We start from the raw sequence: 13,943 nt of genomic DNA, 5'->3' as shown, positions 1-13,943 counted from the left end.
GGTCATTTTTAAAGCATAGCTTTGTTTGCATTTCATGTTTTTGTATCGCCTGCATTTCCTATTGTATCCCAACTCCATTTCCCCTTATAACAAAGACCAAAACAGAAGGTGGAAAAATTCAAAACTACCTTAAAAGTCTGACATTATATGCAGTGTTCTGCCCCCATAGTCCCCCCCCCCCTTCTTCAATGAAATGCCAGAAAGCACCTTCTCACATTTGTTCTTTGTGGTCAAGTTTGGGCTCTATAATTATGTTACACTTGTTTTCCTTTGGGTTTTTGGGGGTTTTTTTTGGTTTTGGGGGGGTTTTTTTTGCTAGGCAATGAGGTTAAATGATTTGCCAAGGGTCACACAGCTATAAGTGTCAAGTGTCTGAGGTCAGATTTGAACTCAGGTCCTCCTGACTGCAAGGCCTGAGCTCTATCTACTGCGCCACCTAGCTGCCCCCTGTTTTCCTTTGTTTTGAGGTTGTTGTATCCATTTATGTTGTTTGCTCATTGGTTTTTTTTTTGTTTTCCTGGTTCTGCTTTCTTCACTCGTCATGAGCTCATAGACATCTTCCCACAATTCTCTGAATGTATCATATTTATCTTTTCTTACAGTACAGAAATCATTCTTTCCATTCGTGTGCTGTAATTCGTTTAGCTGCTGTTTAACTGATGGAAACCTACTTTGTAAGAAAAGTAAAGTAAAAAAGCAAAAATACTGCTATAAATATTTTGCTGCATATAGGGCCTTTCTTTTTGTTGAGCTGCTGGTGATAGATGCCTAGCAGGGGAATTTCTTGGTCAAAGAGTGTGGCCATTTTTGGTCATCCTCTTAGCACAGTTCTGAATTGCTTTCCAGGGTGGTTGGACGTGTTCACAGCTCCACCCACAATGTACTGGTGTGCTCGTCTTTCCACACAACCTGTCCAACATTTAGCATTCCTATGTTCTGTCATGTTTGCCAGTTTGCAGGGTGTGAGATGTAACCTCAGGGTTGTTCTGATTTACTTTTTGCTTATCGTTAGTGGTTTGGGGCATTTTTTCATGTCGTTGTTAGTAGTTTGTAATTCTTTTGAAAACTTTCTATCCTTTGAGCGTTTACTGTTAGGGAATGGCTTTTGGTCTTCTGTTTGTGTTAAGTTGGGTTTGGCTTAAGAGTTACATGGGAGGTAGCCACAGTGTAGTGGCTAGTCCCATAGTCTGGATTCAGATTCAGCCTCTGACCTGGTTGTATGACCCTGGGTGAGTCACTGCACCTCTCAGTGCCCCAGGCAGCTCTCTGAGATGCTTAAGTTGTTCAACAGTTGCTGATCTGCATTGGTGGAGGGAGTGCGCCATAGGGAATTCCCTCTACCAGTGAAGTTACAGGTCAGGGCCCAAAAAAATAAGGAAATGCTCCTCAAGTACAAGATGGATGTAGCAGCTTAAACTGTCATCTTGTGGTTAAATCCAACCATATGTGCCCTATTCGTGTTTCTTATTTAAGAGGGAAAAGAGATGTCACAGTGTCATCTCTGATTCTTGTTGGCGCCACTGTGCATTTTCTTTTTCTCCCACAGAGAAGGAACTGCAAAATGATTCCAGAGATAAGCATCTCCGAGATAAAGGTGGTGAGAAGACCGATTCAGGAGATGTGGGCGCCCTTTATCATGAACAGCTGGAACAAAGAACCGATTGTCGGGAAAGGCTGGACCACACCAACTTTCGCTTTTTGCTCTGGAAGGCCCTGGCAAAATTCCCGGAGAGGGTTGAGCCCCGGTCCCGGGAACTTTCCCCTCTTTTCCTGAGGTTTATCAGGTAAGTGATTCTCCCTCCTGAGGTCTGTTCCTAGAATTTTCTGTGAATGTTAAGGACTCCCTGGGCAGGGTGGAAAGCTTGGTGATAGCGCTTGAATGTATTGGTTAAGTCTTGTAAACCAGATACTTGGCGCCTGAGGGATCTTGGGCTCTGTCTCCATCCCTGAGCCTCAGTTTCCTCAGCTCTAAATAATGAGGAGATTAGACAAATCCCTTCTGAGCTCCACGGCTCAGCTCATAATGTGTCCTATGACCTTGTCCTCCTGCTTCTGTCTACGGGACTGTTTGAGAATCAGCCCACAAGCTGCGTGAAACTTAAAGTTCTAGATCTTAACACGAGTAACGGTCTATAGAGCCTGATAAATGTGTCCTCTGCTAAGGCCTTGTTGCTTGTGTCTCATCATCTGCCATCTTCTGCCCAAGATGGAAAGAAAGCCTCCTCTGGTGACCCCGGCCGGTCAGAATGTACCCCCAAGGCCCCAGACCTTCTTACTCCCAGGGCAGAGCCCTTCTCCCCACCGCGGTCGAGAGTTTTCCTGCCTTCTTGTTCATTGTTTTATTACTCATCCGCCACTCTTTGGGAGCGTGGCGCCTACAAAAACACAGCCTACTAAATTGTGTCTCTAGCATTGGCTCCAAGAAGTAGTTTGTAGGAGACCATGGCTGTCCTCTACAGCATCATCTTCCAAGTCTCTTCTAAACGGTTCTTGTAGCCAGTGATGAAGCTCAATTTTTCTTGAACCTAATTACCTTTAGGTCTATAGAACTTCACTGGCTACCCCCAAAGTATAGTCTTTGTAAAGTCTGTTTTGTAGGAAGAGGAAAGAGTGTCTTTAAGAGACAGAGAATGTCAGTGCTGGAAGGGACTCCTGAGGTCACCTGGGCCCATCAGTGCCTCTCTGACCTGCCTGGCCTGGCATTTGAACTGCCTTTGGAAGGTGGCGAAGGCGCATTTCACCTTGATCACCATCTTCAGTTTGCAAGTGGAACGACCTTCAGTGTTCTTGTTCTGCCTTCCCTTTCTGCGGCTGGCCAAACTGAGGCCTGGAGGAGTCTGATGACTTGTTGCAGGCCGCAGAGTTAGTGAGTGGCAGAGCCAGGATTCCCACCCAGGTCCTTTGACCCCAAACCCAGGGCTCTTTGCTCTGAGCCACGTCTTCGACAGCCCTCTCGGCTTCATGTCATGGTGAAATCTGCGGCCAAGCAAAGTCAGTGTGATTCTGCCATGTCCAGGGAATCCTGGGGTTGGGTAATTTGCCTCCTGGTACTAATTTAGTCAACGCAACATTTATTAAGTGCCTGCGGTGTGCATGGTACCGTGCTGGGGATACAAATATAAAAATTAAACATTCCCTGCCCTCAGGGGGCTTCCATTTTACTGAAGAGCTTTATAGTCATAAGTAAAGCAGAAGGAGTAGTGAGCGAGACAAGTGCACACAACACTTGGAAGGCTGCATGAAAAATATCACCAACTATAATAACAACCAGCATTTATATAAGTGCTCTGAAGTTTGTAGAGTGCTTTGCAAGTGTTATCTCATTTGATCATCACAACAACTCTGGAAGGGAGGTGCTGGTATTGTCCCTACTCTACAGATGAGGGAACTGGGGTAAACGGGTTCGGTGACTTGCCCAGGATCACACAGCTAGGAAGTGGCTGAGGTTGGATTTGAACTCAGATCTTCCCAACTCCAGGTGTGGCGCTCTGTGTACTGTGGTGCTCCCTAGCTGCCATGAAGCTGGTGGCGTCTGAATCAGTCTCTAGTGTAAGAGCCGTAGTTCACTTGGTTTCCCACACTCTGGGTAGGGAGATCCCCAGTGAGGCGGCTATTAAGACCGCTGGCCTGTACCCCAGAGACAGAGGGGCTCAGTCCCCGACACAAGGCAGGGAGGAGAAGCTGAGGCAGTGGCTGAACATCAGGCCCTTCAGCCCATCAGCTCAGGCTTGAAATCCCCCTGTGTACTTCTCCTGAAGTTTACTGCCCCCATGAAGGCTCCCTCTGGCTGGAGGTCCCCAGCCCAGAGATGTTGAATTCAGAGCCAGGGCAAGAAACCGGGCAGGACTGGGTTAGCTGGCCGTGGGGAGGCATTTGAATCTGATGTGCCAGTACAAACCCTGAGCAGGAAGAGATTATGAAAGGAGCACAGCGCCTCCGAGCTGGACCTCCAAGGTCCTCTAAGCCACGTGGGCCTATGCGAGAGACCCCTGGGGAGTGCCATTCCTCCATGCTTTGGCAGGAAGGTCGCTGACCGCCCCTCCTGAGGCTGCCTGTTCCCACCCCCCTCTCCTAGATAAGCATGTTTTCCCTGTCCTTCCACCCTTTGCTTCCCCATGGGCCCTCTGTAACCAAGAAGATTTCCGGCCAGTCCTTCCTCCAAATGATACGTTTTCCCGTGCCCGGAGCTAGAGTGATCGTATCCCTCCTCCATCTTCTCTGGGCTAAACACCGTGTGTCTGGTTATGTCAGCCAATCTCCTCAAGGCAGGAAGGCCAAGAAGTCAGCTGAGATGTTGGAGAGAAAATCAAGCCTGTTTGGGTACTGGGTGCATCGTTTTGTGTTTAACGTTTTAGAGGGGCAGCCCCTCACACACGAACGTTTCCTCCCGTGTCCCCTGCCCCGTCCCGTGGACTGTCTCAGCTCTGCTGGACCCACCTTGGGATATGTCGTCCTGAGCGGTGGCTGGAAATACCGTCCAGAGCAGTGGACGATTCGAACCCTTTGTGTCTTGTGCTTTCTCCCCCACCCCCAGCAAGGAGTATTACCCAGCCGACCATCAAGTAGCCCCCACCCAGGATCTTCTGAAGAAAGGCAGCGCGGCCCAGGAAGAGGAAAGAGAGGAGGGGGCGCCCATGGAGGGTGACGAGGGAGCCGCGGACGGGGAGGAGCTGGCTGACGACACCCTGTTGCTTGGATCCCGAAAGAAGAAGACCAGGAGAGCCGCAGCCAAGTAAGGTCTTCCTGGGCCCCTCTGCCTAGAGCTGGACAGGACCTCTGGACGAGGCGGCCACACCGGAGGGAGGGGTGCAGATGCACCCAGGCTCTCCGGGGCCCCTGGGCTCATCTCCGGTGTTTCCCCATGAGCTCTCTACAACGGCCGGTTGCTTATAAAGTTACTTCTGAACTATAGGCCATTAGGGACCAAGGTGATGAGAATAGCCTGCATTCATATGGCACTTCTAGGTTTGCAAAGAGCCTTACTTTATTTAGCTCATTGGATGTTCAAAACAATCCTAGAAAGTGGATGCTATTATCATCCCCATTTTATAGATATGGAGACCAAAGTCGAGAAAGGTGAAGAGAACTGTCCCTGGTGACACAGTGATTATGTGGCAGGATTTGAACTCAGGCCTTCTGACTCCAAGTCTAACACCATCCCCTGAACCTCTTAGCTCCCTCTAAGATTAATTCATGGAGGATGTTTAAAGGAAATTATTAATGGTTGTTTAAATAAATGCATTTTTCTTATTTTTTTTCTCAGTTACATGTAAGCAAAAGTTTTTAACATTCCTTCTTTAAAATTCTGAGTTCCAAATTCTCTGTCTCCCTCAATTCCCCGTTCCTGAGAAGGCAAGCAATTTGGTATAGGTTATACATATGCAAAATGTATGTCATGCAAAATATTTCCATATTAGCCATGTTGCAGAAGAAAATGCAGATCGAAAAAACCAAGAATAGTAAGACAGTGCTTCATTCTGCTTTCAGACTCCATCTTTCTTTGAAGGTGGATAGCATTTTTCATCATGAGGCCTCGAGAGTTGTCTTGGATTGTTGCATTGCTGAGAGTAGCTAAGTCATTCCCAGCTAATCATTGTATAGTACTTATATTACTGTATACAATGTCTTCCTGGTTCCGCTGACTTCACTCTGCATCAGTAAAAGTATTTTTAAAACCTTTAAGTACCCATTTACTGATCAATAGATGAACAAAATACATCAAGGTTTTCAAGACTGACAACTATATTTTCACACTCGGGGTGAGATTTGTGCTAGAGAAATTTCCTTTCAAACTAAGGATTTTAATGCGAGGGTGGGAAGGATGATAGGATTTAAAACAGCTTTAGAATTACACCTTACTCAAGGGAAATAAACCTTCCCAGCCCCTGAGTAGGGAAACCGGTTATCTTATTGGACCTTGTGCTTGCCTGGTGAAGGAAGAGTCAGATTCTTCCTCCAAAAGGGGTCTGGTCCCGCCACCCTCATCCCGAGTCATGTACGAGAGAGGAGCCCCCCCGCTTCCTTCTCATCTAGTCAGACAGGAGAGGGCAGACTGGGACGAGCAGGGCAACTGCACAACTAGAGGATTGAATTTGTTCTGTACTTCTAAAGTGTCCAAGCTGTGTGGAATAGAGATTTGGAAATGTTGATGATTCTTGATGTTTTTCAAGTTCATCATACTAAAAAAAAATTTTAAGACCTCTTCTGGACCATGGGTCCCTTCTATAGCATTACCAGTAAGTAGTCACCCTGAAGACCTCTAGCGAAGGGGACTTTCTGCACTGGTCTTTGCTCCCTTCATCTTCCCCCACCGTGTCCTTGGTTCTGTAGTCTGGGGCCAAGCAGGAAGCATGGTGCCCTTCCTCTCTGCCTTTGTATGTGGGGCTCTTAGAGGCTGCTGTCATCTTCTCCCCTGTGTGGGTGGACTGCCCCTGGCTCCTCTGAGGAGCTCTTGGGGCTGTGCTCCAACTGACTGCAGGGCTGGGCCCCATGCGGGGTGTCAGCTCAGAATCCCAGAAGCGCGCCTCGGGTCAGGAGACAGCAGCGCAGGGCTGGCGGCATTTCCTGCCGAAAGAGAACTGCGCAGAGGTACCACAGACCCGCTGCTGTGTGAGCGTTACAGCTGGGATCGGGGTGTTTGGGGTCGCTGTTAAAAAGTCACATTGTTATTCTTACTGTGAGATTTTGAGTAAGTGGTGCTTAATTTTTTTTTTCATTCTTTTTCTTTCTTTTGTTTAGGCAATTAATTGCTCACCTGCAGGTTTTTTCTAAATTTTCAAACCCTCGGTCCTTATATCTGGAATCACAGTTATATGAACTATATCTGCAGGTAAGTAAGATGAGTTAATGGCTTTCATAGGGGTCTAGATTTGAAGCAGAAAGAGAGAGACCTCGGGGTACACTGAGTCCAACCCATCCCTGAGGAAACTGAGGCCCAGAGAACCTAAGTGACTTGCCCAGCTGGTAAGTGCCTGAGGAGGGATTTGAACTGGGGCCTTCCTGACTCCAGGCCCTGTCCCGTGCTGCTTGTCCCCCTTCTCCTCCTCCGTGCACTTCTTTGTGAGCGTTTCACTCCCATTGCCTAAAAGTCGGTGTAGCTGGTGAGCGGAGTCATTAGAAGTGTTGACGCTAGTGCCATGGGTGCTTGACATTAGAACTCAAAAGCAGTGACTTGAAAGGGACTTCTGAGGCCATGTCATTCAGCTTCTTGTCCAGTCTGTGACACCTTGGGTATATGCTCCTCCTCCCGCCATGTAGAAATGGGAGTCAGATATGGAAACAGTGGTAGCAGCTGGCGTCGACAGCGCTTTGAATTTGAGCCCGAGCACCTCCAGAGACAGGGGCCTCTCGCCTCCCAAGGCAGGCACTTCATTCTATTCCCAGATGGCCTGATGGTAGGACGTTCGTCATAGTGAGCTGCGCTCCTGCTTCCTGCTGGCCTGTTACTAATCATTCTCTGGGGACCAAAAAGTAAGCCTGATTGGTCCTTCTTTCGCACACTAGGCCCTTCTGTGATTGAAGAGCTTTTTTGTGTTCATTAAGTTCATTCACTTAGTTCTTTCTTACAGCATCGTAACTTTCCATTACATTCATGGGCCACGAAGTCTGTGTGGCCATTCACTGCTCAAGGAGCGTTGACTTTGTATCCAGCTCTCTGCTACTACAAATCATGCTGCTAGAAATACCTTGATGTACATGGGCCCTTCTTTTTGTCACTGCCAAGATATTTCACAACCCTTTTCTTTGTCCGTCTGTCTTGCTACCTCTTCTTCCGTTTGTGAATTCCCCACATGTGCCTTTTCCGTCCTTATCCAAGTCATTAATAAAAATGTCAAACAGAACAGGGCTGAAGATAGAGCTTGTGTTATACCATTGGACACATCCCCTTTGGTTAGCATTGATCCATTAATCAGTAGTCTTGGCATATGCTTTTTCCATCAGTTAAAACGTCTAGCCTTAATGAGGCAATGCAGTGAATAGAGTACTGGAACTGGAGTCAGGAAGATCTGAGTTCAGATCCTGCCTAAGACACTTATACTAGCTCTGTGCCCCTGGGCAAGTCCCTTAAACCTTTCTCAGACTCAGTTTCTTCCCAGGTTATCATCAGGATCACATAAGATGATATTTGTAAAGTCTCATACAAATGCTATTGTTGTTATAATCTGTCTCACATTGCTTTATTGTATTCCTATGGATGTTTAAAGACCTTGTGGAAGGATTTGCTAAAATCCACATATATTAAGTCTAAGTTTATTAGTCTATTCCTCATGAAAGAAACTACAGTGAGTCTGACGTGATTTGTTCTTAGTGAACCTATCCTGGCTCCTAGGGATCAACACTTTCCTTTCTTAGGGCCCACAAAGCCACCCATGTAATAATCCACCATTGCAGTCATATTATATAACGTATTTTATTCCACCTGAGAGTTTATATTCTGAAGGCATTAATTTGGATAACTAAATGAAACGTAGCTGACTTAAACATTAAATAATTAATTAACATGCATAGCATGGCCCATAGATGGAGAAAGAAAAAGGCAACTTATTTTTTTCTAGTTAGAGATGGTTTTTGGTGGAGGTGAAATTTCTAGAACTGTTTAAAAGGACTTTGATGAATTGAGATGGGAAAGGAATTCCATTGTAGGGTATGATTTTCAAGCCCTTTCAAAAGACATATCGGAAGGTTTATTTCATATTGGATGCCCTTATAAAACCCCAAGGAAATGTGTTTTTCTATGTAGATTCTTAATAGGTTGAACTTTCTGAATATCATTAAATTTACTTAATTCTTGCTTAAAATGGGGAGCATGGACCATATTTTCCAAGTTGGAGTTCTGAATGCCTAATTATCAGCATGACCTTAGAGAAGATGCCATTCTGATCCCTCCCCTTGCCTATCCCTGCAAGGTCAGGGACTTTCTGCACATGCGGTTAGGAGGACGGATCAGAAATGACTTGTAGATGTGGGACAGCAATGTGAATTTTGTGTTTTATTTCAATAACTCTTCCCTTCCTGACTCCTTTTCCCACTCATATTCTTTCTAGCAAATGAAAGTGAGGTAGGAAACAGCTTTGGGGAAAAAAAGGAGAATTTCTGTATTTAGCAGTTGGTATGGGCAAGTGGTATGACTGCTTCAAGCTCCAGGTGATGCTCTGAGGCAGTTATTTATGGATGTTTTTTATGGGGTGGGAGGAGTTCCCCTGAAGATGAAATTAGAGGTCCAGGTTGGGTGGGAGGGGGGAATGTATGTTTTACATAAATGACTTTAGCCTTTTTTGATCATTTTATAAAATTTTATCCCTAGTTATTGTTGCATCCTGAACAAGATGTGCAAAAAATAGCCCTGGAGTGCATCATGACATATAAGCACCCCCATATTCTGCCCTACAAGTAAGTGGGGGCGATGCAGGAGGGTGGCAGTCTGACGTTAACCTTCTGTGTAGGAGAGCTCATTTTTATTTTCAAAATAGGAAAACATTTGTTCATTTCAAATAGAAGGGGAATTTGGCCTCTGAGGTACAGGTAAAAGCTAGAAATACATCTCATTAATAAAAATTCTTTTTTTTTTTTTAAGATTCTCCATGAATAAAAAAGTAGCAAAAAAAACCAGGTTATTATATAGAGAAGTGTGTATCATCACCTTTTCCATGTAAATATTAAAATGAATGCCTGATAAAATAATGTTAAATCTTAGTGAATTAATTTCTAAAAAATCAAATAGGAGTTGGTGTCAAAGTTAGGAAGACTTAGGTTCAAGTTCTGTATCTGATACATAATGATGTATGACCCTCACTGGGTCAATAGCCTTTTGGTGCCCCGGGCAGTGTTTTTAAAAGACATTTTTAAATTGATCTCTTTTTTTTACATCACCTCTCCCCTCTCCTAAGCTCTCTCCTGTAATAAAGATTTTTAAAAGGAGGCTGGAGAGAAACACTTTAGGAAAGCCAGCCAGCACATTGATCAAGTCTGACTGTTCTCCACCTCTGAAGAGAATGGAGGGCAATGTCTTTTTCCAGCTCTTTGGGGCTAACTTTCTTCGTTATAATGACACAGAGTTCCGTTTTGGTGGTTCTTTGTCCTTTCCGTTCTTGTCAGTGTAGTCACTGTGGGGCCGTTTCCCTAGGCCACACCATGCTCGGTGGGGCTATTAGTTTCAGAGCTGCGTTCCTACACTGATGAAATCACAGGTCTAGATGAAAAAAAAATTTAAATATTTGAAGAGAAGAAATCCTCTATACCATTGCTTTATTAAATAGTAGTTGCAGTTTATCTCAGGTTTTTTTTCCCTCTCACAGCAAGCAGATACTGTTTTCATTTAGAGTCTATTCATATGTCTTTATTTATAAACAATTCAATAAGTAGTAATTAAGTAACTTCATTGTACAGGACGTGTTGCTAAGTGCACAAAGGGGACACAAAGACAAAACAGGTTTACTTGCTAGGATTTCCTTGGACAATCATGTCAGAACATAAATAAAGACTGTTGTTGGTTACTAAACACCTTAGTTGCCTCCCCAGAATTCCTACTCTGATGTCTTGTCTTGGTTTAATGTTAAATATTGCTAGTTTTACTCTTGCTTTATGGGAAGGTAAGGCTCATGAGCTGTGGAAATTATGACGGTAAATCACTTAATGCTCTGCTTTGTGTTTGTTATCTACAGGGAGAATCTGCAGAGGCTGTTGGAAGACAAGAGCTTTAAAGAAGAAATTGTCCATTTTAGCATTTCAGAAGAGAATACAATTGTGAAAACAGCTCACAGAGCTGATCTCTTTTCAGTTCTTTTGAGGTATGTTGACCACAAATATAATGGATAGAAAGCAAACCTCAGAGTCAGGGAGACCTGGGTTCAGGTCAAGTCCCTTAACCTCTTGCTGCCTCAGGCCACTCCCTAAGGCTATGTACTGGAAGGCCAAAATGCCCACCTGCCTTGTTAGAGGGACTTTGCTCTCTGGAAGTTCCCCACGCCAGTGAAATTACAGGTCTAATTCCATCCGTTTCCTCTCCCTGACCCCTCAACCAGCAATACTGGTTGACATTTAGTAATACTATCATAGGGCTGTCACTTAGTGACTGCACTGACTTCTGCATAGAAAGACTTCTCTGTGGTCTTCACCTCAGAACCATAGGCTCTTGGGGCTGAAGAGGACGTTAGAGGTCATTGAATCCAGCTCGTGCCTGCCTGTGCCTCCTCTGTACCAGCCTCCAAAGGGCCCATCCAGTTTCTCCTAGAGGAATCAGCAGACATTCATTAAGCAGTTGCTGTGTCCCGTCTTCTGTAACCTGCTGGTACTGTTTTAGGTACAGGTTGCTAGCCCATTTCGAGTCTGTTATGACGCTTGGTAGACCAGTTTGGCCTGAATCCAGTTTGCGCCAGCTGCTTTCTGTTTTTTCTGGGGGCTTTTGTCAGTAGGAAGTTCTTCCCTTGGTCATTTACAGTTTGGGGTTACTGAGTTCAGTTATTCTGGATTCTTTGTCGTGTAGTTGAACAGACACCATTTTGAGTGAGATTTTCTTCCTGAAGTGCCAACACCCATCTCTTTCACCAGTGGGGACAGTCATGGCGGTGGAGCAGAAGGAGAATTGGATTGGGAGAGAGAAGCCAGGCTCAATTCCCACCTTTCGCTGTAGTTGGTTCTGTGGTCTTCAGCAGGTTGTTTCACCTTTACGTGGGCTTCACTCTCCTCCTCTAACATGAAGAGGTTGGGCTAGCAGGAGGCCTTAATCTTTTCTTGCTTCCTGGACCCCTTGGGCAGGCCGATGAAACCCAGGGACCTCAGAATCATATTTATCAGTGCGTTAAATAAAATACACAGGATTCCAGAGAAACCAATTATATTGACATAAAATTATCACAGTACTGCAAACAAGAAGAAGAGGTTGTGGATCCCAGATGAAGACCTGCTGGGCTAGAGGATTCCTAGAGTCCCTTCCGTCTCTGAATCCTGTGACCTAGGAGACCTGCCTCTTTGTCTTCCCACCATTTGCCCTGCTGAGCCCGGGCCCAGAGAAAGGCTCTCCCTTCCTCCACGTGGCAGCCTTTCCAGTACTCAGCTGTCATACATTCGGCCTCCTCACGGCTTTCCTTCCAGCAGGCTTAGCCCCAGCTCAGAGTCTCTTCATGCCACACTCACAATGAGGAACGCTTCCTCTTGCTTCAGTAGGAGAGAATGGCTTTCTTTTTGCCTCCTCTCGTGAAGAAGGTTTCCTTGCCTTCCCGTCATTAAAAGCTTAGATGACTTCCTCATTCACATTCGCTCCAGAAGTCGTGGCGCCAGAGTCTGTGGCACCTTCAGCAGCAGCCCCTGACTCAGTGTCACTCGGTGGGGAGGGAAGAGGAGGAGAGGGAGCTGAAACGGCCTCTGCTTGATCACTCTTACCATCTCTTAAGTGTGCCGTGTCTTTCGTGGTGATTTCTACACTTTCGCCTTAAACCAGAGTCAAATTTGTTACGACATGTCCTCTGAACCATTCACCTTCTTCCCCTTTTAGAGAATCAGGACCACATTTGCCCATCTCTAGTCTCATTAGTACTATATTCATTTACCCATTTACTGTAATTTTTTCAAAGATCCCTGATAGTAGTTCAGCAATTATCGCTGCATGTCCTTGCATTAAGGATGCAGTTAAGCTATGAGCTCTCTTATTGTCAGCTCACTTATTCTGGGTTCCAGTTCCCTCTTAACCATTTTGCTCTGTACTCCTCATACATTCTGAATGTCTCTGTCCTCAGTAGCAGGGGAAGAGTGGAGACAGCTACTCGTTTTCTCTCACATCAGTTTCTCTTCATTGGCCTAAATCTGATAAAGGTGAAGGACAGCCCTCCTTGTGGCTGCTTCTCCCTGAGTCAAAGATGTCATCAGCTGTTCTGTTCAGAGAAGAGATACAACCCTAGCTTTGTCCAGATAATCTGAGTCCTCCATCATTGTTGCATTAAGCCTCTCTGCCCGTTCTGGGATCTTTTCCAGAAGTCATCATCTCTTTCCTCCTTCTGACAGGGAGGTCTGTGGAACGCCCCTCACCCTGCTATTGCTCCTTTTTCTCTCTAGCTTGATCTTCCCCTTCAGGGCTGTGCTGTTCTTCACAGGTACATAGCTTCTTGATACACAGCGCTGCTCCACCCGCTGCCTTTATTGTTTTATTTACCTTTTAAAAAATTCTTTTTGATAATCTGTAGGATTTGTCATGTTCCATCAGTTGCATAAAAGCATATATTTTCTTAAGTTTTACTCTTTGGAAGTCAAGGATAATAGTAACATAATTAATGCGTTTCTGACTGTGATAATATTTAACAGCTTCATCAGTTTTAATTGGAAATAGAGAAATGTAGGCCCAGGGAGAGTGTATAATTTATCAAAAGGTACTTTCTTTAGTATGCCAGATCCCCAGTATCCAGCCTGACAAACGTGACCCTGGACTGAAGTTGGCAAATCTTGGTTTTATTCTGGATTCTACCATTGATTGATTACATTTGGAAAATCACTCAAGTTTTTCAGACTTCAGTTTCCTCGTGTATAAAATGTCAGGCAAGGTTGCTGTAATTTAGACCATGATGACCCAGTACAAGGAATTTCATTACAACAGATTGTGAAGTGGATGGGTGGAGAATTAACCACTTTTACTTTGGATTTTGTAGAATTCTTTACGGACGCATGAAAAACAAGACTGGAAGTAAAACTCAGGGCAAGTCAGCATCGGGGACGCGCATGTCGATTGTCCTGCGGTTCCTGGCGGGGTCATCGCCTGAGGAGGTCCACATGTTCTTAGACCTGCTGTTTGAGCCCGTGAAGCACTTCAGAAATGGTACTGACCCATCGTGGCCGCCTCCCCTCGTTCTGGGGGGCAGGATGGTGCTGACCCATCGTGGCCTCCCTTAATTCTGGGGGACAGGGTGGTATTGACCCATCGTGGCCTCCTCCTCTCCTTCTGGGGGACAGGGTGGTGC

The 13,943-nt window shown here is 45.4% G+C and overlaps 1 protein-coding gene across 3 annotated transcripts in view; it reads left to right on the top strand.

The window, feature by feature from the left end:
* Positions 1–13,943, top strand: part of UTP20 (UTP20 small subunit processome component) — a 107,626-nt gene that overhangs the window by 40,786 nt on the left and 52,897 nt on the right. For all 3 annotated transcript variants that reach the window (XM_027855762.1, XM_027855761.1, XM_027855763.1), the window contains exons 21-26: positions 1,547–1,784; positions 4,535–4,732; positions 6,739–6,829; positions 9,305–9,390; positions 10,662–10,787; positions 13,635–13,801. In XM_027855762.1, the coding sequence (XP_027711563.1) occupies positions 1,547–1,784; positions 4,535–4,732; positions 6,739–6,829; positions 9,305–9,390; positions 10,662–10,787; positions 13,635–13,801 (906 nt within the window). The remainder of the gene's footprint in view (positions 1–1,546; positions 1,785–4,534; positions 4,733–6,738; positions 6,830–9,304; positions 9,391–10,661; positions 10,788–13,634; positions 13,802–13,943) is intronic.

This window comes from Vombatus ursinus, unplaced genomic scaffold (assembly GCF_900497805.2).
Source record: "Vombatus ursinus unplaced genomic scaffold, bare-nosed wombat genome assembly UNPS02011334.1, whole genome shotgun sequence".
Taxonomy (NCBI): domain Eukaryota; kingdom Metazoa; phylum Chordata; class Mammalia; order Diprotodontia; family Vombatidae; genus Vombatus; species Vombatus ursinus.
This window is presented reverse-complemented; position numbering and strand designations above follow the sequence as displayed.